This window comes from Fringilla coelebs (assembly GCF_963513975.1).
Source record: "Fringilla coelebs genome assembly, chromosome: 22".
Taxonomy (NCBI): Eukaryota; Metazoa; Chordata; class Aves; order Passeriformes; family Fringillidae; genus Fringilla; species Fringilla coelebs.
Window position 1 is genome coordinate 4,765,174 of NC_140048.1, and position 26,520 is coordinate 4,791,693.

The window sequence follows — 26,520 nt, forward strand, 5'->3', positions numbered from 1 at the left end:
CCTCCCCTCCATCCTCACCTGGCACGGCCGCTCCTGGCAGGTGGGGCAATTGGTGACACCGTGTGCCTGCAGGTCCATGTCCCCAAAGGCCACCTCTTCCCCTTGGATGCGGAGCTGGCGCACACAGCCTGTGGGGTGGCAGAGATGGGCAGAACTGTCACATGATGCCCAGCGCCCCCTCACCCCGGTGCCCCCAAAACCCCTCACTCACCCATGAAACCCCGGCTGAGCCCCGTCTTTGCCACAGCGCCGATGTCAGGGTACCCCCCCAGGTACAGCTCCTCGTTCAGATCCAGCCCTTGGAACTTCCCCTGCAGGCACACAAGGGTGGGCACCAGCTCCAGCACCCTGACCCCCACCCGACACCCCAAAGTGGTACCTGGGAGGTGCCGTTCACGGAGGGGTGCCCTTCCAGGCCCAGTGAGCCCCAGGTGAGGTTGCGGAGCAGCCGCACGGTGTGGTACTCGCCCAGCCGCAGCGCTGTGGGGTGACGGATGGTGGCCATGCCCGAACCAGCATCAAACCTGGTTTTTTGGAGGTACAAGGGGTGTGGGTGTGTGCTGGCAGCCATCTCCCACCTCTCCCATACACCTGCTCATAGGTCTCACCTAAATTCGGGGCGTCCACCCACCAACCCGAAGGAGATGAAGTCAGCACCGCTGTTTTTCCGTTGCCCATTGTACAGGAGAAGCCCTGAGGGGTGGCAGGGGATCAGATGGACAGTCCCCATCCTGAGATGGGGGACACATCCTAGGGGACCCCAAAATCCTCCCAGAATGGAGGAGAAATCCTCCACAGACTGGAGGCTCTCAGATGAATGGAGAATGGGAGATAAAGGAGGGCAGGTGGAGCATGAAAGGACGGGAAAATGATGGAGGGGACATGAAAGGGGACACAGAGGACTCTTGGGGCACACAGGCTCACCATCGGCAGCATCAGGTCGGAAGGTGATGAGGATCTCAAACCTCTTGTAGGCGTCCTTGATGGTGGGCAGGGGGAGGAAGGAGCGGGGCGACTGCCCGAAATAGGGGACCACGTGCTCTGCAGATATGGGAAGGTAAGGAGGGGCGGGGCACATCACCCTTGCCCCCATCCATCCATCCATCCATCCATCCATCCATCCATCCATCCATCCATCCATCCATCCATCCATCCATCCGACCATCCATCTGTCCCTCCCTCTGTCCTCACCTTGGACCTTCAGCACGTAGTAGGCTGTCTGCTGGCCGCGGTGGTTGGCAGCCACACAGGTGTAGACGCCGGCGTCCTCGGGGCGCACGGCCGGCAGCGTCAGCACGTTCCCCTGCACCCTGGCACCCGCTGGCAGCTCCCCGTCCAGCTGTGGCACAGCGGAGGGGATCAGCACCCACAAGCAGCCCCCACAACCCCTGCCTCCCCCACCCTCCACCCCTCCATCGTACCTTGCTCCAGGTGATCTCTGGCACTGGGAAGCCAGATGCCAAGCATGGCAAAACCGCTGCTGATCCGAGGGACACCTCCTTCACCTCCGGCTGCCCGGCAATTTGAGGAGCGGCTGGGGATGCATGGAGGTGTCACCCACCTGCAGTGACAAGGTGTGCGTCCCCACCTCTGCGTCCCCGTGCTCACCTTGCACGTGGAGGATGACGTGGGACTGGACGGTGCCCACGGCGTTGGTGGCGGTGCAGCGGTACTGCCCGGCGTCCGCCCGCTCCACCTGCTCGATGGTGAGGGTGCCGGCACGGATCAGCACCCCGGGGCGGATGCGGCCCCCCACTTTGCTCCAGGTGACGTGGGGACGGGGCTCCCCCAAGCCCAGGCACTCCAGCTCCACTGTTGTCCCTGCCAGCACCGTCTGCACCGCGGTCCGGATGTTGATCAGGGCCCTGGGGAGAGCTTGGGGGACAGTTGGGATTTGGGGTGAACCCCTGGCACAGGGACGCATCACAGTCTGGCAGTGGAGTGGGAGATAGGGAGAAACGGGGTTCCTGAGGGGATGTGGGACAATTGGGGTGGCTGTGGGAATGGGGAGAGGTCAGAGGTGTTGGAAGTCCTTGTGAGCATGTGAGACATGGGGAGTACCAGGGTGGTCATGGGTGTGGGAAGAGATAGGGGGCACTGGGATGTTCATGGGTGTGGAGAGAGACTGGTTGTGTCAGGGTGTCCACAGGCATGGGGAAGGGTGGGGGGTATTGGGGTGCCTGTAAGCTTGAGGAGAGATTTCAGGTCACCCTGGGCATTGAGGGCTATTAGGGTGCCTGCGTGCGTAGGGAAATGGAAGGTGCTGGGGTGCCCCTCGGTGGGGGGACATGGGGGTCCTGGGGTGCCCTTGGTGGTGGGGGAGAGGTCAGGGGGTGGATGTGTCCCCTGGTGCTGGGGTGATGCTCCTACCCTGGACAGTGAGGGTGGCCCTGTCCTCTGCTTGCCCGCCTGGGCCACTGGCCCGGCACACGTACACGCCCTGCGCCCCCGGTGCCAGCTCCGGCATCCTGCAGGGACACAGCCAGGGTGAGGGACCCCACAAGGGACCAGCGTGGGGGTCCCACCTCCCTGTCCCATGTTCCTTACCTCAGCACCCCATCCCGCACGTTGTGGGTGGGGGGCAGCTCCCCATCTTCCTTCAGCCACTCCACATGGGCACGGGGGTCCCCAGAGACAGAGCAGGCGAATTCGGCAGTGCCACCTACCCCCTTGACGAGGCTCCCTGGTGTCACCCGCACCACCAAGGGACCACCAGCAATGTCCCCACCTTCACCAGCATCACCTGGAAGGGATGCAGAGTCCCAGTAGTACCCAGCAGCACTTGCATCATCCCTGAGGGGTGCAGAGCCCCGGTGGTACCCAGCAACACCAGGATAACTGGGGGTGGGATGCAGACCCCCAGTGGTACCCAACGGCAGCACCCAGGGGGATGTGGAGCCCCGGTGGCACCCGTCAGCACCAGCATCGCCTGGGCAGGATGCAGAGCTCTGAGGGCACCTGGCAGCACTGCCAGCACCCAACACAGAGCACAAACAGTACCTGGGCCGGGGATGGGCTCACCATGAACAGCCACGCGGGCGAAGGCCTCGGCGGTGCCGACGCGGTTGGTGACGAGGCAGCGGTAGGTGCCGCTGTCGGCAGGGGCCGCGGGGGTCAGGCGCAGGAGGCCGGCGCGGTGGGCCACACGCGCCGAGAGGCTGCCGTTCACCTTGTCCCAGGTGTAGTGCAGCGGGGGCGTGCCGTGGGCCAGGCACTGCACCTGCACCGCGTCACCTGCCCGCACCGCCGTGTCCTCCGGGAGGATGGTGGCATATGGAGGTGCTGCGGGATGGGGGGAGCCATCAGCCGTGGTGGGGGCAGGAATGGGTCAGTGGGGCAAGGAGGGTGTTGGTGAGGGGTGTAGGGGGTGATGGAGATGGGCGTGTGTTGGGATGGATGAGAGCTGGATGGATCCATGAGGAACGGATGGATAGAGGAGTGAGAGGAGATGGAGACATGGATGGCCGGGATGGCCAGGAGTGATGGATGAATTCACCATGAAGGAAGGGATGGAGGGATGGATGGAGGGATGGATGGATGGATGGATGGATGGATGGATGGATGGATGGATGGATGGATGGATGGATGGATGGATGGAGGGATGGATGGAGGGATGGAGGGATGGAGGGATGGATGGATGGATGGATGGATGGATGGATGGATGGATGGATGGATGGATGGATGATTCGAGAGTTTGAGAGGAGACGGAAAGTTGGGTGTGTGCTGGGATGGATGAAATGGATGATGCACAAGGAAAAGATGGATGCAGGGGTCAGGAAATGTAGAGTTGGATGTGAGCTGGAAGGATTGAATGATGGATGAATGTACCAGGAAGGCATGGATGGATAAATTTGAGGGGAGATTGAGAAATGAGTGTATGCTGGGATGGATCACATGGATGGATGCACAAAGAAGAGATGGATAGAAGAGTTAGGAGATGGATGTGAGCTGGGATGGTTGAGTGATGGATGAATCCACAAGGAAGAGGTAGGTATGTGGGTGGATGGGACTGACAGAGTTTGAGAGCAGATGGTGAGTTGGGCATGTGCTGGGATGGAGGAGATGGATGATGCACTAGGGAGGGATGGACGGAAGGGTGTGAAAGGAGATGGAGAGATGGCATGTGCTAAAATGAACAAGAGATGGGTGGATGCACAAGGATGAGATGCATGGAGGGGTGTGAGAGGAAACAGAGAGAGGAATGTCAGCTGGAGTGGGTGAGCAATGGATGAGTGCACCAGGAAGGGATGGATGGATGGAGGGTGTGAGAGGAGATGGAGAGATGGAATGGATGTGAGCTATGACGGATGAGGGATGGGTGAATCCACAAGGAAGAAAAGGATGTTAGAGTAAGGAGATAGAGAGATGGGTGTGTGCTGGGATGAATGAGATGGATGGATCCATGAGGAAAAGATGGAAGGAGAGATATGAACAGAGATAGAGATGGGTTTGAGCTGGGATGAGCCATGGATGGATCCATGTTGAATGGATAGATGGATGGATAAGAGAGCAGAGGTGGAAAGGGACACGCACAGGGATAGGACAAGCAGGTGGACACACCCACGAGAAGGGTTGGTGATAGAGCTTGAGAGGAGCTTGAGAGGAGGAGGATGAGAGCTGCAATGGAGTAGGATGGTCCCACGAGGAAGGGCTGGATGTAAGGGGGGAGGTGGTGATGGAGGTGACCACATACGGAGGAAGGATGGGTGATGGCCACAGTGGAGGTGGCGGCAGGAGCCCAGGAGCACCCCAACCCCCGGCTGTCCCCCTCTTACACTCCACATCGAGGGTGACAAAGACTTCAGTGGAACCGACAGGGCTGCTGGCGTTGCAGATGTACTGGCCCGAGTCCTGCTGCGCAGCACGAGGGATGACCAGGCTCCCGTTCACCACGCGGTGCTGCCAGGGCAGGGGGGCCCGCAGCTTCGACCACTCGATCCGGGGCGCTGGGTCACCTACGACCACACCATGCCCATCACCGTGGTGTCAGGTACTGCTCAGAACATCCCTTCTCCAGGGATGTCCATACACCTCCCTCCAGGCTCCCCATACCTCTGGCCATGCAGTGCAGTGTGGCGGTGTCCCCAGCCACCACGGTGACGGTGGACGGTGCGGTGACCTCGGGGGCCCCGGGGTGCCGCTGCGCTGACTCCACGCTGACATCCACCCGTGCCTGCGCCGAGCCCAGGGCACTGTGCGCCGTGCACACGTAGGTCCCGGCGTGCTCCGGCTTGGCCGGCGAGAGCTGGAGGGGACAGGGTAGGGATGAGCACAAGGCACTCCTGGGTGCCCCACGGTGTCCCTGGGTGCCCCCTCACCTGCAGGATGGCCTGGCTGTCCATGTGCAGCAGCGTCTGGTGCTCCACCTTCTGCCGGGAGCCCAGCCGGCTCCACCGCACCAGTGGCCGCGGCTCGCCCCGGCCCAGGCACTCCAGGCTCAGGGATTTGCCCTCCTTCACTGTCACAGGACCTGGTGGCATCACTGACACCGTGGGGGCGCCTGGAGAAGGAGGAGGGCATTGGGGTGGGGATTGGGACTCCACCATGAAGGGCAGCTGGGAGGTGCTTGGCCATAGGGGCACCCATCACCCTGAGAGCAGTGAGAGCATGGGAGAAAATGAGCACAAGTGTGGGGATGGGGACACAACATCTCAGGAGCTTCCAAAGCCCATAGAGGACATCTGCAAGGGGATGGGGACATCACAACTCCTGGGGCCCCTAGAAGGACACCAGCATGGGGACATGGGCACCATCACTCCAGCAGCACCTGAAGCATGGAAAGGAGATGGGGATAGGGACACCATCACTCCAGCGGTATCTAGGTGACATGGAGGACACCCCCATGGTAACAGGGAGACCACCCTGAGGGCATCTGGAGCACATGGAGGACATGGGGATGGGGACACATGTTCCCTGAGAACACCTGGAGCACATGGAGTCAGGGACAGGCTCACCCTGGCCACCTCATACCTTGCACCACGAGGTTGACGACGCTGCTGGCGACGCCGAAGCGGTTGGAGGCCACGCAGTGGTAGGCGCCCTGGTTGCCCACGTGGGCACCAGTGATGGAGATGACTGACCCATTGGCACTGATCTTCACATTGTCTGGGCAAAGAGGAGCCATCAGCATCAGGGCCACCCAGGGGACCATGCCAGGGCCACCCTGGGGACCACCATACCTTGGAGGTGCTGGCCAGGCCCCATACGCCAAGTGATGTTGACAGGCCGGGCACCATCGTGAATGCGGCACTTGAAGGTGGCATCTTCACCTGGTGCCACCGCCATGCTGTGTGGGTCGATGGAGATGATGGGGCTCTGCAAACCTGTGGGGACAAAGGCACAGGGAGGCCATGAGGCCACTCACATCACCCATCTCCCCTCAGCATCCTCCCTCACTTTGTGGCCACACTCACGGTAGCTGGAGCTGTCACGGGAGGTGACAGTGACAGAGACAATGGCCTCACGGGAGACACTGCCCATGTCAGCCCGGCACACGTACTCTCCCGAATCGGCCACCGAGAGCTGGGACAGCCGCAGCCGGGACCCCGAAATCTGGGGACATCATAACAGAAGGTGGTGGCATCACCCAGCCACGCACAGCAACCACGATCCCCCACTCCACCGGTGTCCCCACCTACCTGATGCTTGGCTGGGAGGGCCCCACCACGCTTGTACCAGGTGATGGTGGCCTGTCCCTGGCCAGCCACCACGCAGTCCAGGTCCAGAGTCTGTCCCTCGGTGACAGAGGACGCCGAGGACTCAATGCGGATGGGTGGTGTGACGCCGGTGGCTGCATGGGCAGGGTTGAGGGTGAATGGCCCCACTGGTCCCCGACACCAGTGGGACCCTGTCCCCTGGAGGGTGGCACTCACAGTGGGGTGGGTTGTCCCCGTCATCGATGGTGACGATGAGGGATGTCTCCTGTGTGATGCCACCTGATGTCACCCGGCACACGTACTCCCCCGAATCGGCTGCTGTCACCTGGGGGATGCGCAGGCGGGTGCCCGACACCTGGAGGGAATGGATAGGGGACAAGTCAGCACCATAGAGCAGGGCATAATTCAGAGTGACCCTCCCCTGCCACCTACCTGGTGGCCAACAGGCAGGGAGCCACCACGCTTGTACCACGTCACTGTGGTGGGGCCGGACCCTGCCACCACGCAGTTGAGGTCCAGGGTCTGTCCCTCGGCGATGGCCGAGGACAAGGACTCGATGCGGAGGGGCTGGGAGATGCCAGAGGCTGGGGGAGGACAGGGAAAGGGAATGTTTATCACCAAGGTGACACCTGACTGTCCCCAAGCACTGCCCTCTCTCACACTCACTGTAATAGCTGTTGGCACTGCTGGGCACGGTGACAATGACAGATGCCTCCTGGGTGACGGACCCCAGGGTCACCCGGCACACGTACTCCCCTGAATCGGCCACTGCCACTTGGGAAAGGCGCAGGCGGGTCCCTGACACCTGGGGAATGTGACAATTTGGGGACACATCAGTACCTGATGTAGGGTTGTGGCCTGCAGGGCAAAGCCACCTCCCCCTGTCCCACCTGGCTGTTTGGAGGCAGAGCCCCCCCACGCCGGTACCAGGTGACTTGGGGATGACCCTGTCCTGCCACCATGCAGTTGAGGTCCAGCGTCTGTCCCTCGGTGACAGCAGCAGAGGAGGTCTCGATCCTCACTGGTGGCGTGACACCAACAGCTGGGGGTGGCAGTAGGGTCCGTAGGGTCACCACTGTGTCCTCACCATGTCCCTATGTCACCCCTCACCCATCCCAGTACCGTAAGAGGAGCCAGCGCCAGTCTGGATGGTGACAATGAGGGACGTCTCATGTGTGATGCCACCTGATGTCACCCGGCACACGTACTCCCCTGAATCGGCTGCTGTCACCTGGGGGATGCGCAGGCGGGTGCCTGACACCTGGAGGGGTGACACACATGAGAATGGGCACATAAACCCCTCAACACCACCAAAAATCCCCTTTTCACCCCAAAATGCTCCTGTGTTCCCTACCTGGTGCTTGGCTGGGAGTGACCCCCCACGTTTGTACCAGGTGACAGTGGCCTGTCCCTGCCCGGCCACGATGCAGTTGAGGTCCAGGGTCTGTCCCTCGGCCACGGACGAGGACGAGGACTCGATGCGCACCGGAGGGGTGACACCAACGGCTGGAGACAGAGACAGGAGGGTCACCCCAAGGACTGCAGGACTGTTCCCCAGTCCTGAGTCACCTTCTCCTGTCCCCACTCACGGTAGGTGCTGGCACTGCTGGGCTGGATGTTCACCATGATGGAGATCTCCTTGGTGGTGGCCCCGCTGGTCACCTGGCACACGTACTCGCCCGAGTCGGCTGCTGTCACCTGCAGCAGCCGCAGCCGAGAGCCAGACACCTGTGGGGAGGGGACACGGGGGTCACAGGGGCCATCAGCTCTGGCAAGGGGTCATCTGGGACTGCACAAGGCCACTTTGGGCTTGCATGGGCCACCTGGGCTTATATGGGGTCATTTGGTCTTCCATGGGGTCACTCATGCTTCCATAGTCACGGGGCCATCTGGGCCTGCCCAGGACCAGCCAACCTTGCACGGGGTCATCAGGACTTGGATGGGGTCCCCAGGACTTGGACAGGCCACTTGGTCTTGCCCAGAGCAGTATGTCATCCCTATCTTCCCTGCTTGGTGACATCCTCTCTCCGTGTCCCCTACCTGGTGCTTGGCTGGGAGGGTTCCTCCGCGCTTGTACCAGGTGACAGTGGCCTGCGCAGGACTGGCGATGACACAGTTGAGGTCCAGGGTCTGTCCCTCAGTCACGGGGGATGACAGGGACGAGGACTCGATGCGCAGCGGGGTTGTGCTGCCTGGGGCTGGAGACAGGAGGTGGGTTAGAGACTGTGACCACCACGTGTGTGACCCTCCCAGGGACACTGGGAGTGGTGTCACACCCCCATGGGTAACCTCCCGGGTTCCCTGTTCCCACTCACAGTAGGCACTGGCACTGCTGGGCTGGATGGTCACCATGATGGAGGTTTCCTTGCTGGTGGTCCCAGTGGTCACCCGGCACACGTACTCGCCAGAGTCGGCCGCTGTCACCTGCAGCAGCCGCAGCCGGGAGCCGGACACCTGTGGGGAGGGGACACGGGGGTCACTGGGGACACCTGGGCTTCCATGGGGCCACATGGGCTTGAATGAGGGACAATTCAGGGCTTGAATGGGACACCTAAACTTCCATGGGCTGCTTGGACTTGCATGAGCTACATGGGCTTCCATAGGTCACCTAATCTTTCAAGGCCATCAGGACTTGCATGGGGTTTCCTGGTCTTGTATGGGGTCACTTGGCCTTATAGGGGCCACCTGGGCTTCCATGGGACCATCTGCATTGGCACAGGTCACCTAGGCTTGCCCAGGGCCAGCTGGCCTTGCATGGGCCAACAGGATTTGGATGGGCCACCTAGGCTTGCCCAGAGCTGTTGGTCAACCACATCCACCCCCTTTGGTGACATCCCCTCTCCGTGTCCCCTACCTGGTGCTTGGCTGGGAGGGTTCCCCCACGCTTGTACCAGGTGACAGTGGCCTGAGTAGGGCTGGCGATGACACAGTTGAGGTCCAGGGTCTGTCCCTCGACTACGGCAGAGGACGGGGACTCGATGCGCAGTGGAGTTGTGTTGCCCGGGGCTGGGGACAGAGACAGGAGAGTGACACCAGTGACCACAGCAGCACCTCGCCAATATGGGCACCTGAGCCAGGGCTCAGTGCTGTGACACATGAGAACCTCCTGCTGGCACTGCCACCCCTGTCCCCACTCACAGTAGGCACTGGCACTGCTGGGCTGGATGGTCACCATGACCGCGCTCTCCTTGCTGGTGGCCCCAGTGGTTACCCGGCACACGTACTCGCCCGAGTCGGCCGCTGTCACCTGCAGCAGCCGCAGCCGGGAGCCGGACACCTGTGGGGAGGGGACACAAGGGTCACCAGAGCCACCCGGGCTTGCACAGGGCTGTGCATCAACCCCAGCCACCCCTCGCATCATCACCCTCTGTGTCCCCTACCTGGTGCTTGGCTGGGAGTGACCCCCCACGCTTGTACCAGGTGACAGTGGCCTGTCCCTGCCCAGCCACGATGCAGTTGAGGTCCAGGGTCTGTCCCTCGGCCACAGTGGATGAGGATGCCTCAATCCGGACAGGGACACCTGAAGCTGGTGGTCCTGCAGGGGAGGACAGAGCTGTGACCATCTGTTGGGAACCAGCTGTTCCCTCCAGTGCTGCTGAACCCAGCCTCACCATAGGATGAGCCTGACGCGGCCACGACGGTGACAATGACAGATGCCTCCCGGGCAGCAGTCCCCAAGCTTGCCCGGCACACATACTCCCCCGAATCAGCTGCTGTGATGTGGGGGACACGGAGCCGGGACCCTGAAACCTGGAGTTGGGGACGTGCTTTGGTGTCACATAGCAGGGGACAGGGCAGTGTTTGGGGTGCTGCCCACCCTGCTGTGCCCTACCTGGTGGCCAGCAGGCAGGGAGCCCCCACGCTTGTACCACGTCACGGTGGCAGAGCTGGGTCCTGCCACCACACAGTCCAGGTCCAGGGTCTGTCCCTCGGTGACGGATGGGGACGAGGACTCGATGCGGACAGGCGGTGCCACCCCTGTGGGGAGCAAAAGGGGTGACAGGGGTGGGTTGTAGCCCCCAAAAACTATCCCCAAAAACTATCCCCAAAAACCATTGGTGTCACCCACTCTCCTCACCTGGCACCACGGCCACCTCGATAGCAGCGTGGGCCGTGCCGGCGGCGCTGGTGCCCACACAGAGGTAGATGCCACCATCAGCCGTCGTCACAGCAGGGATGACGAGCGTGGCGATGTCACCATGCTCAGTGCGGGACTATGGCATGAGGGTGGGTGTCAGTGGCACCTGTGGTGCACCCACACCCCCTGGAGCACCCAGGGGTGCCAGCAGCCCACTCACCTGCGGTGGCAGAGTGCCCCCCTGCTTCTCCCAGGTGATGGTGGCAGTGGGGGTCCCCGAGACCCGGCAGTAGAGCCGCACTGTGGAGCCCTCCTGCACCTCCGTCCGCTCCGGGCTCACCTGCACCTGCGGGGTGCCTGCGCCTGCGGGGAGGGGGATCAGGGCGGTGCTGGGGGCAATGGCGGGATGGGGACAATGGGGGTGACATGAGTGATGCAGACGATGAGGGTGAAGGACACCAGGGGATGATGGAGGGGGCAATGGGAGACAATGAGAGTGATGGAGATGATGAGGATGATGAGGATGATGAGGGTGGTGGGAACAATGGAATGATGGTGATGACAGAGATTGTGGGAGTGATGGGGTGTTGGGGGCAATGGGGACGATGGGAACAATGGGGTGGACAGAGATGATGAAGATGATGAAGATGATAAGGATGATGGGAACAATGAAATGATGAGAGGTGATGGGATGATGGAGATGAGGGGAAAACGGGGGATGAAGGGGAAGAAGAGAACACTGGGGATAATGAGAGTGACAGGGATGGTGGGGACAATGAATGAAGGGTGTGAATGGGAGGTGACAGAGACAATGGTGGTCATGATAGGATGATAAGATGATGGGATGGTGGGGATGAGGGGGATGGACAGTGGGAGATGACAGGGATGATGAGGGTTACGGGAATGATGAGAATGACAGGGATGACACACACCATGGAAACAATGGAGATGGACAGTGGGCATGACGGGGAGTGACACAGATGGTGGGTGATGATGGGAGCAAGAGGGGTGACAGGGCCAATGGGGACAATAGGGGTGATGTATATGACAGCAGTGATGGGAACGATTGGGGTAATGTGGATGATGGAAGTGATGGGGATGGCAGTGATGGGGACAGTGGGGTGACAGGGACAACAGAGAAGAAGGGGATGATGGCGAAAATGGGGTGACTGATGATGAAGATAATGGGGATGAAAGGGACGATGGTGATGCCGCTCACCTTGCACATGGAGGAAGGCGCGTGCCGTGTGCTGCCCGGCGCTGCTCCGCGCCCGGCACTCGTAGTGCCCGGCATCAGCGGGCTCGACCGCGGCGAAACGCAGCGTCCCGCCCTGAACCACGGCCTGCGGCGGCAGTGCACCTGCGGGGACACGGCCTGCCATCACCCCTGCTCGCTGTGTCCCCCCACCCGCTCCCGGTGTCCCCCCCGTCCCCAGTGGGCACCTACCGAGCCACTCAAGGGTGGGCTGGGGGCTGCCGGTGACCACGCAGCGGAACTCGGCCGGCTGCCCCGGTGCCACGCTCAGCTGCGCCGGCTCCACGGTGGCGGTGGGGGCGCTGGCGGTGCCAGCTGCGGTGAGACCCGGGGGGGCTTAGGGCTCGCCAGGCCCCCCCGGGGCTGTCCCCAGGCGGTGGGAAGCGGGGTGGCGTGGCACAGCCAGCAGCAGGGTGCACGTGGAGCCCCGGCATGCAGTGGGTGGGGGGAGCATGCGGACCCCAGGAACTCTCCCCTGGTGACTTACCCGGTCTGTGCCCCTCCATGAACTCAACAGGTCCATAGAACATCTGAGTCTTTGAGGCAGCTGCAGGAGGGAGTGGGTCTCAGGGGAGTGTGCCCATCACCCTGGAGTCCAGGCACCAAACCTGCCCACCACTCTGGCATGCAGGCACCAAACATACCCATCACCTCGGCATATAGGCACCAAATCTGCACATTGCCCCAGTGTCTGGGCACCAAGAGTGCCTACCACTCCAGTGTCTGGGCATTCAATGTCTCCATCACCCCAGCATCTGGGCACCATCACCACAGAGCCAGGGTGGTGAGCGTGCCCATCACCTGGAGGACTGGGCATCAAGCAAACCCAAGCAAATAGTGGTATCCAGGCATTGAATGTGTCCATCACCCTGGCATCTGGGCATCAACCTCCAAACAGCAAACGTGCCCATCAAACCCAACATCTGGGGGCCAAGTGTGACCACCACACCTTGCCTTGGCACTGTGTGTGCCCATCACCCTGCTGGCTGGGCAGTCAATATGCCCATCACCCTGGTGCTGCCCATCACCCCATCACCATGGGGTGGGGACTCACCCTGGACGTAGAGTGTGGCGGTGCCCTGGTCCATGTCCAGCATGTTGGAGCCGGTGCAGACGTAGACTCCGGCGTCCTGGGGCCGCACGCCGCGCAGCGTCAGGATCCCGTTGAAGTCCACGGCGCCTGCCGGCAGCGTCCCGTGGTTCTGCCGTGTCCACACCAGGGTGTAGGCAGGAGACTGGGGGGACAGAGGTGGGGAGGCCTGAGGCCGCTGGGATGGGCACACGGCAGGGCACATGCCCAGCTGTGCCCCCACGGGGGAGAGGTGGCACCCAGGGATGTCCCATGGAGCTACATAAGGACCCAAGGGGGCTTGGGGGGTCCATATGGGCACAGCGGTTCCTGTGCTCTGGATGTCCCCATCCTTGGGTGTCCCTTTGCTCTGTAGGACCAGGTGGGCACCCAGGGGCATCTCCACACCCTGAATGTCCCTGCACACACCCAGGGGCGCCCTGCAGCCCCCTGCCATGCTGTGCCCGCTTGCCCTCACCTTGCTCTTGGCAGTGCAGACGAAGGTGACATCGGCGCCGGGCTGCACCCGCTGCACCCGCTTCTCCTCCACGGTGACAGTGATGGGCTTGTCGGGGGTCTCTGCGCCCACACAGAGAGGTGAGCCCTGCTCCTGCCTCCCCCCCGTGTGTGTCCCCCCCTCTTGGTGACAACGACCTACCAGTGACAATGACCTCGGCGCGGCTGGCGTTGCTGTGCCGGAGGTTGCGACAGGAGCAGACATAGACGCCGGCTTCAGAGGGCTGGATGCTGGGGAAGTGCAGCTCCTCACCTGGGGGGACACGCAGCTGACACCCCACACCTTGGGGACACACCAATGTCCCCCCCCCCGCCCCCGGAGCCACCCAGTACCTTGCTGGCGGCTCTGGGCGCCCTCGGGGAGGGGCCGCCCGTCCTCTCGCACCCAGTGGTAGTAGAGCGGCGGGTCCCCGGCGGCGTGGCAGCGCAGGGTGACAGCGCTGCCCTGCGGCACCGCGGTGCGCTGGGGGTGCACACGCACGGCCAGCGCCGGCGGCGGCCCCGCGGGGACACAGCCCTGCCCCCGCACCGTGGGGTCACCCGTGTAACCGGGGGCACAGCTGCGGGGAACAATGGGGGCACGGGGTTTGAGGGAGCCAGGTGGGGTGCAAATGGGAGGAAGTGTATTGGGGTGGGTGCTTTGGGGTGTGTATGGGGATGGGCATTTTGGGGTACCCAGGGTGGGTATATTGGGGTGGCACATCATGGTGAGTACATCAGGATGAGAATAGCAGGGTGGTGACTGTGTCAAGGCGGGTATAAGGGTGGGCACTTTGGGGTATCTCCACTGGGGTGAGGGCATCGGGGTAGGTGTGCTGTGTATTGGGGTGCTTATGTCAGGCTGAGCCCTGAGCAAAATCTGGGGTGAGCTCATAAGGGTGAGTACATCGGGAGGGTGAAGCAGGAGAACACTGGGATGGCTGTATCGGGGTGGGTGTATTAGGGTGGGTATACTGGGGAGCACTTTGGGGTGGGTCTGTAAAGGGAAGGCTATCAGGGTGAGTATACTGGGGTGCATAAATTGGGGTGAGCATATTGGGGTGCATATGTCGAGGTGAGTACACAGATGCTCTTTAGGATGCATGTAGTGGGGTGAGCTCATAGGGGTGAGCACATTGGGTGGGTACAGTAGGAGTACATTGGGGTGGGAACGTGTGGGTGGATAAATGGGAGTGAGCCCATCAGGGTATGGGAAGGTGGGGCAATGGAGGTGGGCTTTGGGGATAGGTATATAAGGGTGACTCAATCAGGGTGAGGTTTTGGGGTGGGTATATGGGGGTGAACCCATCAGGGCAGGTATAGCAGCATGGGTATATGGGGGTGAGCCCATGGGGTGGCTTTTTGGAGGGGTGTATTGGGGTTGGTTGTGGCAAGGGGTATATTGGGATGGGGTTTGGGGGTGAGCCAATGGGGTGGGTTTTGGGGCAGGTTTTGGGGTGCCAGCAGCCTCACCGCTCGCAGTACTGCCCGGTGTAGCCCGGGTCGCAGGCGGTGCAGCGGTACCCGCTGCCTCCCAGGCTCTCACAGGTCCTGGAAAACCTGCAGGGACGAAGCAAGGTGAGGGCAGGTCCCTTCCCTGGCACCCAGCCCAGCACCCCCAGCCTAGTGCAGGCACCCACTGGTTCTCAGGGTACGGGAGGGGACAGGCACAGGGCTGGCAGTCCTCGGGGGTCCCGGCGGTGGCGTCCCCGTAGAAGCCGGGGGCGCACTGGTCACAGAAGTCCCCTGCCGTGTTGTGCAAGCATCCCTGGGGGACAGTGGGGACACAGATCGGGGGTGTCAGGGCTGGGCCAACAGCACAGCTCCCCCCAGAAGGTTGGGAAAGTGGGGCCTTACGGAGCAGGCGCCGCTCTCGGGGTGGCAGCTCTCGGAGTGGCCGTTGCACTCGCACAGCTCGCAGTGGCCCAGGTAGAGCCCCCCGCCCGTGCGCGTGTACCCGGGGGCACAGTCCTGCAGGAAGGGACAGCGCTGGCACCCCCCAGCCTGGACAAGGGGCTGGCCAGGGGTGAGGAGGGGGCTTGGGGGACAGATGGGTGATGATGGGGGGTGCGGGGGGTGACCAAGAGTGATGGGGGGGGATAGGGGAGTGATGGCGATGATGGGGGGGATGCTGATGGGATGATGGAGAATGATGGGATAAATCCGCCCTACTGAAGAGAGAATTGAGGGGTGATGGGGGTGATTCTTAGGTGATGGGGGGTCTGGGGACAGATGGATGATGATGGGTGGGCTGGGGGGGCTTGATGGAGGATGCTGGGGATGATGCTGGGTGGGAGTACGTAGGCGTGATGCTGGGGATGATGGGGAGGTTCATGTGGGGTCATGGGGGTGATGATGGGGCATGATATGGGGGATGATGGGGGAGTGATAGGGGGGTGCTGGGGGTACTGGAGGGATGCTGGGGGCTGATGGGCAATGATGGGACTGCTGCTGATGATGATGGTACAATGACGGAGGGGTGATGGAGGGTGTGCTGGAGGTGATGGAAGGTGATGAGGGGGTGATACTGCAGGGAGAATGGAGGGGTCACAGGGGTGCGGCTGGCGGGGTGATGATGGGTTTGATATGGGATGAGAGGGTGGAGGGATGATGATGGGGGGTGATGGGGGGATGATGATGGGGGTGATGCTGGGGGATACTGGAGGGATGATGGAATGCTGGGGGGCGTGATGGGGGGATGGAGGGTGATACTGGCCATGACTGGGGGATGCTGGGCTTGATGATGGGGGCAACGGTGAAAGGAGTGATGGTGGTGATGGAGGGTCAGCCTGGCCTGGTGGTGGGACGCTGGGGGGTGATGAGGAGGATGATGAGGAGATACTGGAGAGGAGGGTAGGGAAGTGATGGGGGTGTTGGGGTGACACTGGGAGGAGCTGGGCTCACCTGGCAGGACAGCCCATGGTATCCAGGGGGACAGCGACATTCCTCCACCTCGGGGGCCGGGGGCAGGCCGGGCTGGGGGGGCACGGCCATGTCCATGGCCACGTTGGCGATGGCAGCCACGGCTGTGATCGTGGAGTAGGTGGCTCGGATGAGGATCTCATCCAGGTCGGCCAGTGCCATCAGCAGGTGCTCCCGTGTCGCCGGCTGCCCGTCTGGCCGCTGCCAGTATTGCTGCAGGAACGGGGGGTTAGCGGGGGACACACTGTGGGAAAGGGGGACATCAGGGACAAAGGCTGCCCACCACCTCCTACCTCCCTAAAAATGATCTCGAAGGCCTGGGGGGTCCGCGGGGGCAGGTCAGGCTGGTAGGTCACCAGCGTGATGTCATTGCCCTGTGGACAAGGGGGACAAGGGGGTCAGGGGGTCCTGGTGTCACCCGCTGTGTCCCTGTGCCACCCCAGCCAGCACTCCCTTACTGTGATCTGGACGTCAGCGTCAGGCAGGGGGGCTCCCTGTCCCCCCGGGGTGTAGGTCAGGGTGTAGCGCAGCCGACCGCCGTAGGAGCCCACCTGCACCGGAATGGGGTAACGGGATAATGGGATAATGGCATGGGGTAATGGGATGGGATAGAGAGGATGGGTGGGATGGGGATGGGGATGAGATGAAATAGGGATGAGGAAGAGGAGAGGGAAAAGGGAGAGGGGAAAGCAGAAGGGGAAAAGGGAAAGGCGTAAAAAAAAGGATAGGGATGAGGAAGGGAAGAGGATGGGGAGGGGAGTGGATGGGATGGGGAAAGAGGAGAAAGAAAATAATGGGGATGATGATGGGGACAAGGGATGGCATAGGGTAGGGATGAAAAAGGCAAAAATTATGAGAAAAGGGAAAGGAGAAGGGGCAAAGGGGAAAAAGACAAGGTGAAAATAGGAAAAAGGGAAGGGAAAAATGAAGAAGAAAAAGGAGAAGGGCAGAGACAAGGAGGTTGTGCCCAGCCTCTCTCCGACAGTGCCCAGGGTGCCCATGGGGAGGGGGTGCATTCCCATGGCTCCCACGGGCACCCCTGTCCTCCCAGGGGTCACCCTGTTACCTTGTCCCCCTGGTAGGGAGGTGGCAGCTGCCAGTAGTAGGAGTCAGGAGGCAGCTCCCCAAAGCGCTCGTAGGTCAGGTGGGGCTGGGGGTGCCCCAGCTGCACCACAAAGCCGCTGTCCACGCGGGTGCTGCGCTGGCGGTTCACCAGGGCGAACCCCTGGGCATCCCCCAGGGCAAAGGACGTCCGGATCTGTGGGATCGAGGGGTGAGAGGGGTCTGGGACAGATGGGGACACCCTGGGGACATGGGGGGACAAGAGGGTGCACTCACGGTGCCACGGGCGTAGGTGGTGCTGGTGCAGTGCTGAACGATGCCCATGCAGAAGCAGGGCAGGCACCCAGCTGGCTCATCCCCGCTCAGGTGGAAGTGGTGGGGACGGCACGTGGCACAGTGGGGACCTTCCACGTTGGCCTGGGGGGAAAGACAGCATGGTGACATTGCCCTGTCACCCTTCCTGGGGTTGGGGACACACACACAAGACTCACCTTGCAGTGACACTGCCCGTTGGCATCGCAGCCCTCGCCGGTGCTGCCTCGTGGGTCACACTGGCATTGCGCACCGGGGACACCTGGCACTGAGGGGTGACACACAGTCAGCCACAACCCCCCTTAGTGCCACCACAGGGGACACCACTTTGTCCTGCCCTGTGGCACTCACCTCGGCATGGCTCTCCCCGCAGCGGGTCCCCCATGTACCCAGGCAAGCACCTACAGTGGGACAAACCCAAACGAGGCAGTGAGAGGAGCAGTCACCCCAAAAACACCCCCTGCCCCACCCCAGCGTCCCTGTCACCTCTCACAGAGGCGCCCGCTGTGCCCTGGGGCACAGGCACTGCATGTGGGCTGCCCGTCCGTGTCCTCAAAGCAGATCTTTGTCACCCTGTGGAGGGGACAAAGGGACAGGTGACACCCAGTCAGTGTCCACAGGGATGGGACAGACTGGGGAATGGCACCTACTGGCTGTCCCCATGGGGTCCGTGGCAAGGACAGGGCTGGCAGTCGCCTGGGGTGCCCCGGGTGGCATCGCCATAGTAGCCAGGTTGGCACTTGTCACACTGGGGACCCTCCGTGTGATCCCGGCAGCCCTGTAAAGAATGGCGGTGATGGCATTGGTGTCCCTGCCCTGGGGGCTGGGGGCCTCCTGGGAGTCCCCTGGCTGTCCCCAGCTGACCTGGCAGACGCCGGTGTCAGGGTGGCACTCGCTGGCATGGCCATGGCACTGGCACGGCTCGCAGGTGCCCAGGTAGAGCCCGGCGCTGCTGCGGGTGTAGCCGGTGTCACAGTCCTAGAGGGGACAGCGGCAGTGGGGTGGGACACGGCTCAGCATCCCCACAGTGGCAGTGAGGGGACCCGAGGGTCTCACCTGGCACGAGGCCCCGCGGTACCCAGGGGGGCAGGCACAATCCTCCACCTCCAGCGCGGGCGGGCGGCCGGTGGCATGTGGCACTGCCACGTCCAAGGTGACATCGGCCAGTCTGTGGGGCCAGAGGGGAAGTCAGCACTGCCCTGCCACCCCGTTGTGTCCCCTCCTGACTCCACCAGGAGCTCACCTGCTCTCCTCTGGCTGCTCTGAGTAGGACGCCCGGATCATGAACAGGTCCACGTCGGCCAGAGCCATCAGGAGGTGCTCACGGGTGGCATCGTGCCCATCTGCGCGGCGCCAGGCGCCCTGTGCCACACCAGGGTGACATGGGGGTTACCATCCCCCACTGCACCCTGGGGCATCCAGGGTGACCTCCCCATGGCAGCCAGCCTGACCCCTGGGGCCCCCAGACCAACCCATGCCCAGCACCCAGTCTGACCCCCCTCCATGACCCCTCTCATTGGGTGTCACACAGGGACCCCTCTCACCTCACGGATGGGCACGGTGACAGTGGTGGGGACACCGGCCGGGGGGGTGTCACTGGAGAAGTGCTCCAGGAGGATCCCATTGCCCTGGAGCAGGACGTCAGGGTGCCGGGGGGGCAGGGGAGCGCCAGCCGGGGCCCTGTGTGTCACTGTGTACTGCAGCTCCCCGCCATACGCTGTCACCTGTGGGGACACTCAGCATGGCTCGGGGCCACCCGCTCCCCGAACTGGGCGGTGGGGACACGGACGGGCACAGAGGTGTCCCCCGGAGCGGCTGTGTCACCTTGTCCCCGGTGAAGGGTGCAGGCAGCACCCAGTAGTGCACGCCCCGTGGCAGCTCTCGGAAGGCGTCGAAGCGCAGCTCCCGTGGGGACACGAAGTGTGGCACAGCCCCCACCAGCCGTGCCCCCGACAGGTTGGCCAGGGGCAGCGGCGCCGAGTCCTCAGAGCTGAGCAGTACCTGGGAGAGGGATTGTGGTGGGCATGGCCTGGCATGGCATGGCCCTACATGGCACGGCAGGACGCTACATGACACTACATGGCATCACTTGGCACAGCATGGCTTTATATGGCACGGCAAGGCACAACATGTATGTTGTATGACATGGCACTACGTGGCATGCCGTGGCATGGGTGACATGATATTATGGTATGGCATGGCACGACGTGGTGCTACATGGCACCACGTGGCATGGCACAGTGTAACACCACAGAGCGTGCCATGGCACGGTGCCGTGTATCGTGACAGTACATGGCATGGCATGGCACCATATGGCACGATACAATGTATAATGGCACATCACTGCACAGCACAGCAAGACATGGCACAACATGGCATGGGACAGTATGGTTCAGCACGGCACGGTATGACATGGAATGGCGTGGCATGGAACATCAAGAAAATGACAAGACAACGCCACGGCATGGCATGGCATGGCATGGCATGAGACATCAAGACAATGACAAGACATGGCATGGCATGGCATGGCATGGCATGGCATGGCATGGCATGGCATGGCATGGCATGGCATGGCATGGCATGGCATGGCATGGCATGGCATGGCATGGCATGGCATGGGACATCAAGACAATGACAAGACATGGCATGGCATGGCATGGCATGGCATGGCATGGCATGGCATGGCATGGCATGGCATGGCATGGCATGGCATGGCATGGCACATCAAGACAATGATAAGGCATGCCATGGCCCATCAAGACAATGACAAGACATGCCATACCATGGAATGGGACAACAGGACAATACAAGGCATGGCATGGCATGGCACATCAAAAGAATGACAAGATATGCCATGGCATGGCATGGCACAACAAGAGAGTGACAAGACATGGCATGCCATGGCATGGCACATCAAGACAATGACAAAGCATGCCATGGCATGACATGGCACAACAAGACAATGACAAGGCATGGCATGGCATGGAATGGGACATCAAGACAATGACAAGACATGGCATGGCACATCAAAGGAATGACAAGACATGGCATGCCATGGAATGGCATGTCAAGACAATGACAAGACCTTGCATGCCTTGGCCCAGGATGGCCCAGCCCGTCCCGTGCCCGTGCCGTGGGTACCTGGTGGCGGTGCCAGGCGGAGCTGGCGCAGGAGCGGGACAGCCCCATGCAGAAGCAGGGCAGGCAGCCCGCGGGGTTGGCAGCGCTCAGGTGGAAGGTGCCAGCGGCGCAGGAGTCACAGAGCCGGCCACGGACGTTGGGCTGGGGGCACAGGGAGGGCAGGGCTGAGCAGGGAAATGGGTGGGACTGGCTGCAGGGGGTGGGATGGATGCGGGGCTGGTGGGACTGGGTACCCCAGGGACCAGACTGGGTGCCATGGGGGGTCAGACTGGGTGCTAGAGGGGGCTGGAGTGGGTCACATGGGGGATGGACTGGGTGCCACGGAGGGGGTGTCATGGTGCTGGGGGGATTGGATTGGGTGTTAAGGGGGATTGGAGAGGGTCCTGATGGGGGGTTGGGCTGGGTGCCATGGGGCAGGGGATGGGATTGGTGCTGGGTAGATTGGACTGCGCACCCCAGGGATTGGACAGGGTGCCACAGGAGTGGGACTCGGTACTATGGGAGGGTGGGAGTGGTTGCCTCAGGACATCTGGACTGGGTACTGTGGGGCAGAGGTAGGACGAATGCTGGGTACCTGGGACCAGGCTGGTGCAGTGGGAGATGGCAACACTCAGCCCCCCGTTGCCCCCCCATTGTCCCCACCAATACTGCCCCACTGTCCCCAGAGCCCCCTGCCCTCACCTTGCAGCGACAAGTGCCACCCGCCTCGTCCTGGCCCCCGCGGGCATCACACTTGACAAGCTCCTGGCCTGCAGGCAGCGAGGGTGAGGGTGGGGGGCACTCAAGGGTGCAGGGACCCCCCAGCCATCACCCTCCACTCACCAATCGGGGTGCACTTGCCACCCGGCTGGATGGGGTCTCCCTCGTAGCCTGGGGCGCACCTATGGATGGGTGGGGGAAGGGTGGGTGATAGGTGGGTGATGGGTGGGGGTGTCAGGTGGGGGGGTTATGGGGAGGCACCCCCCACCCACCTCTCACAGCGGCGGCCAGCATATCCAGGGGCACAGGCATCGCAGGTGGCTTGGCCATCTGTGTCCAAAAAGCAGGACTCCGAGAACCTGTGGGTGACAATGATGGTGATGCCAGGGCGGTGACATCAGGGTCTGGTCCCTGGGGTCAGCACCCACCTGCGAGATGGCTCCGTGTAGGGACAGGGACAAGGGTGACAAGCGGTGGCTGTGCCCTTGGTGGCATCACCGAAGAAGCCAGGTTTGCACTTCTCACACTGGGGACCCTCCGTGTTGTGCTGGCAGTTCTGGGAGGGGGACACATGTCACAGGGGAGTGGTGATCCTGTGTTGTGTCCCTGTCCCCTTGTCCCCTTGTGAACCTCTCACTCCTTACCAAGCAGTGCCCAAAAACGGGGTCACAGGTGCTGGAGTGGCCGTGGCAGCCACAGCCAGAGCAGGTCCCCAGGTAGGGTCCCCTTGTCACCCGCTCAAAACGGGGGGCACAGCGCTGACACGACAACCCTGTGTAGCCCACGGGGCACCTGGGGACAGAGCAGTGTGACAGTGGCATTACAGCCACAATGGCACTGAGCCCTTGACCTTGCTGCCAGTGCTCACCTGCACTCCTCAACATCCCCAGCCGGCCCCAGGCCGGTGTCCGCAGTGCTGGTGATGTCCATGGCCACGTCACTGAGCCCCACGCTGGCCATGCGCCCGTCATACACTGCCCGGATGAAGATGCCCTCCAGCCTCTGCAGCACCAGCAGCAGCAGCTCCCGGCTCACAGGGGCACCCTGCTCGTCCTCCCAGTGGTCCTGCCAGGACGGTGACAGCAGTGTCACAGCAGGGTGATGGTAATGCTGGCATCACCCACCTGCCACCACCAGCATCGGTGCCCATCATCAACATCGCTGCTACCAGCATCACCCACTCGCCACCAGCATCACCCACCCTTCACCAGTATCTCCTTCCCATCCCTGGATTCACCCACCCACCAGTATAACCAGTGTCACCACCATCATTACCCACCCATCTCCAGCATCACCCACCCATCACCACCTCCCCACCACCCCCCCTTCTCACACCCACCTCGGTGAGGGGCACGTGCCGCCGGTTGAGCACGTCTGGCTGAGTGTCACCAGCCCGCGCCCGCAGCTGCCGCCCGTGGCCCCGCAGCAGCACGTCGGGGTGGGCGGTGGGCTCGGGGGGCCCCCGGCCCAGCCGGTACCGCACCCCGTAGCTCAGCGCTCCCCCGTAGGCGTCCACCTGGCAGCACAGCGGGCTGTCAGTGGCCATGCCACTGGTGTGCCCAGCCCTGACCCTGCCCCGGCATCACCTTGTCCCCAGGGAAGGGCTCTGGCAGTGCCCAGAAGGCGTCCAGTGCCAGGAAGCGGCGGGACAGGTCCAGGAGCTGGAATTCCTCAGCGCCCACATCCACGTGGAGTTGGGTGGCTGAGAGCACTGGTGCGGATGGCGCTGCTGGCACCGTCACGTTGACACCTGCAAGGAAAGCGCTCAGCCCCTGCTGTGTCCCTGGCCCCTGTCCAGCCCCTGTCCCCTGTCCCCAGAGCTCACCCTTGAAGTCGTCAGGGCGGTTGAAGCGCAGGTGGAGGCGGTGGCGGTGCCGGGTGGTGGCGCGACAGGAGGTGGTGACACCAAAGCAGAAGCAGGGCAGGCAGCGGGATGTCCCTGTCACCTGGAAGTGGCCCTCGGGACATGGCCCTGTGGGAGATGAGACAGCGGGTAACGGTGACAGTGCCACGGTGGGATTGGTGGCACGGAGCGGGGAGGGGCCGCTCACCAGGGCGGGTGACGGTGAGGATGCTGTCAGGGATGCCGAACACCATGCCCAGGGTGTTGATGGCCTCGCAGGTGTAGGCGCCTTGATCAGCCTCCTTCACGTCCCGGATTGTCAGGGTGCCCTGCCCGGCCTCGCTCACGATGGACACCCTGTGGGGCACGTTTGCTACCCAGAGCCCAGCACAAGTGGAGCCCGGCACACCCAGGAGCCACACACACCCAGTGCCCAGTACACGCAGCACCTGGCACACCTGGGGCTCTACACACCCAGTACACCCAACAGCCTGTACACCCAGTGCTCCCCACACCCAGTGCCTCACACACCCATTACACCCAGTGCCCCACACATCCAGTACCCTGCACACCCAGTGCACCCAGTGCCCTGCACACCCGGTGCCCAGCCCCAACCCAGGAGCCCATTCCCTCTGCACGACCACGACCGGCTCACACCCCAGCCGTGCCCCAATCGTAAGCTCCTCCCACCGCACAAGCCCCGCCCACCATCATCACACGTGTCTGCCAGCCACGCCCATTTACCAAACCCCTGCCCACTCATACCACACCTTGCACAGAAGCCCCGCCCCAAAACTTGCCCCAGCTCCTCAGCCCCCAAACAAACCCCGCCCACACAGACCCCACCCCAAATAGAAGCTCCTCCCATCACAGACCACACCCAATCACAAATTCCTCCCATAGTAAGCCACGCCCTTTTTCCCAATCCGCAATAGCACCCCTTAGGCCCCGCCCTCGGCCCCGCCCACCTGTGGCTGCTGGGGGTGTGTCCCCAGTTCAGGCGCCAGGTGACGATGGGCGTGGGGACACCGGTGGCGACACAGGTAAAGGTGACGGTCTGGCCTGGCACCGCCCTCACCGACTCCCGTGGCAGCGTCACCACCTGTGGGGGCACTGCCACCGCCACCCAGTCATTGTCACCGCCACCAGCACCACCCACACTGCACAGCACACCCGGGGGACAGGGACACTGCCACCAGCACCACCCACACCGCACAGCACCCCGAGGGGACAGGGACACTGCCACCAGCACCCAGTCATTGTCACTGCCACCAGCACCACCCACACTGCACAGCACACCCGGGGGACAGGGACACTGCCACCAGCACCCAGTCATTGTCACCGCCACCAGCACCAAGCACACCGCACAGCATCCCTGGGGGACAGACAGGGACACTGCCACCAGCACCATCCACACTGCACAGCACTCCCAGGGGACAGGGACACTGCCACCCAGTCATTGTCACCACCACTACCACTGGCACAGTCACCACCTGCCCCAGGTGTCAAGGACACTGTCACTGTCACCCCTGTCATTCTGGACCGCCACCACCATCGGCACCACCTGCCCCACTGGCACTCCAGGGAACTGGGACACTGCCACCCATTGTCACCACCACTGATACCATCTGCTCTGTGTGGCACCACTGGAAGATGGGGACACTGTCACCGCCACCCCAGACCCACCTGGGGACTGATTCTTTGGCACTCTCTCCAGTCCAGCTTGGGGACAGTGCCACCATGCCACGGTGCCACAGTGTCCCCAGTATGGTCCTGTGGCACTGACTTGGGCACAGAGTCCCCAGTCCATTGTCCGCATGGCAATGTCCCCAAGCACAGTGCCACCAGCCTGGCACCATGACACAATGTCCCCAGCCCTCTGCACTGGCACAAGGCCCCCATCCAGTGTCCCCAGCCTGGTGGCACAGCTCAGACACAGCCCCGTATCCCGAGGACAGCATGGGCACACTGTCCCCATCCTGGTGCCACAGCACCACATGTCCCCAGCATCCCTGGCAGAGCATCCCCAGCACAGCCTTGGTCCCCATGTCCCCTGCAGGCCGAGCTGTCCCCCCCAGTGTCACTCACCACATCCAACCTCGTCGCTGCGGTCGGGACAGTCGGGCTCCCTGTCGCACTGGTAGCTGGCTCGGATGCAGGTCCCGCTGGACACGCACCGGAATTCTGCCGGCCCACACGCTGCACCGGGCGCCTTGGTGGCTGCAGAGGGTCACAGCACGGTGTCAGCTGTGTCCCCGTGTCCCCACAGGCGTCCCCGAGCCCCTGTACTCACGGCAGTCTCTCTCGTCGGAGCCGTCGCCGCAGTCGTTCTCGCCGTCGCAGCGCCAGAGCTTGAGGGCGCAGTGCCCGTTGTCACACTTGAACTCGTTGGGCTCGCAGGGGGACGGGGTGCCTGGGGGGCACGGGGCAGGTCAGCACCCAGAATCCCAGGATCAGTTAGGGTGGAAAAGACCTTTGAGATCACTGATGACCCAACACCACATTGTCACCCAGACCACGGCACCGAGTGCCACATCCAGGCTTTCCTTAAACACTTCCAGGGATGGTGACTCCACTACCCCCCTGGGCAGCCCCTTCCAGTGCCCAGTCACTCTTTCTGTGTAGAGCTTCTTCCTAATGTCCAGCCTAAACCTCTCCTGCACACCTCAGGGCTGCGTCCTCTCATCCTGTTCCTAGTTCTCTGGGAGTAGAGCTCAACCCCCACTGGGCTGCACCTTCCTTTCAGGGAGTTGTAGAGCGATAAGATCCCCCCTGAGCCTCCTTTTCTTCAGGGTTAGGAGGGTTAGGAGCCCCCCAGCTCCCTCAGCTGTCCCTCACAGGACTCGTGTTCCAGACCCCTCCCCAGCCTTGTTGCCCTTCTCTGGACACGCTCCAGCCCCTCCATGTCCTTCCTAAATTGGGGGGCCAGAACTGGAAACAGTGCTCGAGGTGCTGCCCAAGCAGTGCCGAGCGCTTGGGAAGAATCAC

General features: G+C 62.5%; 1 protein-coding gene across 3 annotated transcripts in view; it reads right to left on the reverse strand.

Annotated features, from left to right (window-relative positions):
- HSPG2 (heparan sulfate proteoglycan 2) overlaps positions 1-26,520 on the reverse strand; it is a 41,204-nt gene that overhangs the window by 5,593 nt on the left and 9,091 nt on the right. For 2 of the 3 annotated variants that reach the window (XM_084220426.1, XM_084220425.1), the window contains 72 exons: positions 25,826-25,945; positions 25,621-25,752; positions 24,501-24,645; positions 23,741-23,889; positions 23,515-23,661; positions 23,276-23,439; positions 23,029-23,205; positions 22,558-22,754; positions 22,334-22,481; positions 22,118-22,245; positions 21,962-22,048; positions 21,813-21,871; positions 21,672-21,739; positions 20,991-21,131; positions 19,674-19,850; positions 19,394-19,573; positions 19,093-19,211; positions 18,906-19,017; positions 18,714-18,827; positions 18,500-18,627; positions 18,336-18,422; positions 18,201-18,250; positions 18,029-18,117; positions 17,814-17,954; positions 17,542-17,733; positions 16,934-17,026; positions 16,769-16,849; positions 16,458-16,688; positions 15,411-15,524; positions 15,194-15,321; positions 15,027-15,113; positions 13,908-14,134; positions 13,717-13,827; positions 13,537-13,637; positions 13,044-13,224; positions 12,477-12,536; positions 12,182-12,304; positions 11,954-12,094; positions 10,955-11,097; positions 10,735-10,870; positions 10,489-10,634; positions 10,268-10,406; positions 10,037-10,191; positions 9,795-9,933; positions 9,511-9,662; positions 8,972-9,110; positions 8,697-8,854; positions 8,246-8,384; positions 8,011-8,162; positions 7,779-7,917; positions 7,547-7,698; positions 7,323-7,461; positions 7,089-7,240; positions 6,873-7,011; positions 6,639-6,790; positions 6,414-6,552; positions 6,180-6,323; positions 5,971-6,105; positions 5,319-5,500; positions 5,053-5,245; positions 4,776-4,955; positions 3,022-3,282; positions 2,548-2,743; positions 2,371-2,468; positions 1,609-1,875; positions 1,422-1,534; positions 1,192-1,339; positions 925-1,041; positions 609-693; positions 380-524; positions 212-311; positions 19-128 (listed from right to left, as the gene is read on the reverse strand). In XM_084220426.1, the coding sequence (XP_084076552.1) occupies positions 19-128; positions 212-311; positions 380-524; positions 609-693; positions 925-1,041; positions 1,192-1,339; positions 1,422-1,534; positions 1,609-1,875; positions 2,371-2,468; positions 2,548-2,743; positions 3,022-3,282; positions 4,776-4,955; positions 5,053-5,245; positions 5,319-5,500; positions 5,971-6,105; positions 6,180-6,323; positions 6,414-6,552; positions 6,639-6,790; positions 6,873-7,011; positions 7,089-7,240; positions 7,323-7,461; positions 7,547-7,698; positions 7,779-7,917; positions 8,011-8,162; positions 8,246-8,384; positions 8,697-8,854; positions 8,972-9,110; positions 9,511-9,662; positions 9,795-9,933; positions 10,037-10,191; positions 10,268-10,406; positions 10,489-10,634; positions 10,735-10,870; positions 10,955-11,097; positions 11,954-12,094; positions 12,182-12,304; positions 12,477-12,536; positions 13,044-13,224; positions 13,537-13,637; positions 13,717-13,827; positions 13,908-14,134; positions 15,027-15,113; positions 15,194-15,321; positions 15,411-15,524; positions 16,458-16,688; positions 16,769-16,849; positions 16,934-17,026; positions 17,542-17,733; positions 17,814-17,954; positions 18,029-18,117; positions 18,201-18,250; positions 18,336-18,422; positions 18,500-18,627; positions 18,714-18,827; positions 18,906-19,017; positions 19,093-19,211; positions 19,394-19,573; positions 19,674-19,850; positions 20,991-21,131; positions 21,672-21,739; positions 21,813-21,871; positions 21,962-22,048; positions 22,118-22,245; positions 22,334-22,481; positions 22,558-22,754; positions 23,029-23,205; positions 23,276-23,439; positions 23,515-23,661; positions 23,741-23,889; positions 24,501-24,645; positions 25,621-25,752; positions 25,826-25,945 (10,013 nt within the window). Of the gene's footprint in view, positions 1-18; positions 129-211; positions 312-379; positions 525-608; positions 694-924; positions 1,042-1,191; positions 1,340-1,421; positions 1,535-1,608; positions 1,876-2,370; positions 2,469-2,547; positions 2,744-3,021; positions 3,283-4,775; positions 4,956-5,052; positions 5,246-5,318; positions 5,501-5,970; positions 6,106-6,179; positions 6,324-6,413; positions 6,553-6,638; positions 6,791-6,872; positions 7,012-7,088; positions 7,241-7,322; positions 7,462-7,546; positions 7,699-7,778; positions 7,918-8,010; positions 8,163-8,245; positions 8,385-8,696; positions 8,855-8,971; positions 9,111-9,510; positions 9,663-9,794; positions 9,934-10,036; positions 10,192-10,267; positions 10,407-10,488; positions 10,635-10,734; positions 10,871-10,954; positions 11,098-11,953; positions 12,110-12,181; positions 12,305-12,476; positions 12,537-13,043; positions 13,225-13,536; positions 13,638-13,716; positions 13,828-13,907; positions 14,135-15,026; positions 15,114-15,193; positions 15,322-15,410; positions 15,525-16,457; positions 16,689-16,768; positions 16,850-16,933; positions 17,027-17,541; positions 17,734-17,813; positions 17,955-18,028; positions 18,118-18,200; positions 18,251-18,335; positions 18,423-18,499; positions 18,628-18,713; positions 18,828-18,905; positions 19,018-19,092; positions 19,212-19,393; positions 19,574-19,673; positions 19,851-20,990; positions 21,132-21,671; positions 21,740-21,812; positions 21,872-21,961; positions 22,049-22,117; positions 22,246-22,333; positions 22,482-22,557; positions 22,755-23,028; positions 23,206-23,275; positions 23,440-23,514; positions 23,662-23,740; positions 23,890-24,500; positions 24,646-25,620; positions 25,753-25,825; positions 25,946-26,520 lie in introns of all 3 variants that reach the window. The other variant, XM_084220424.1, reaches the window with a different exon arrangement.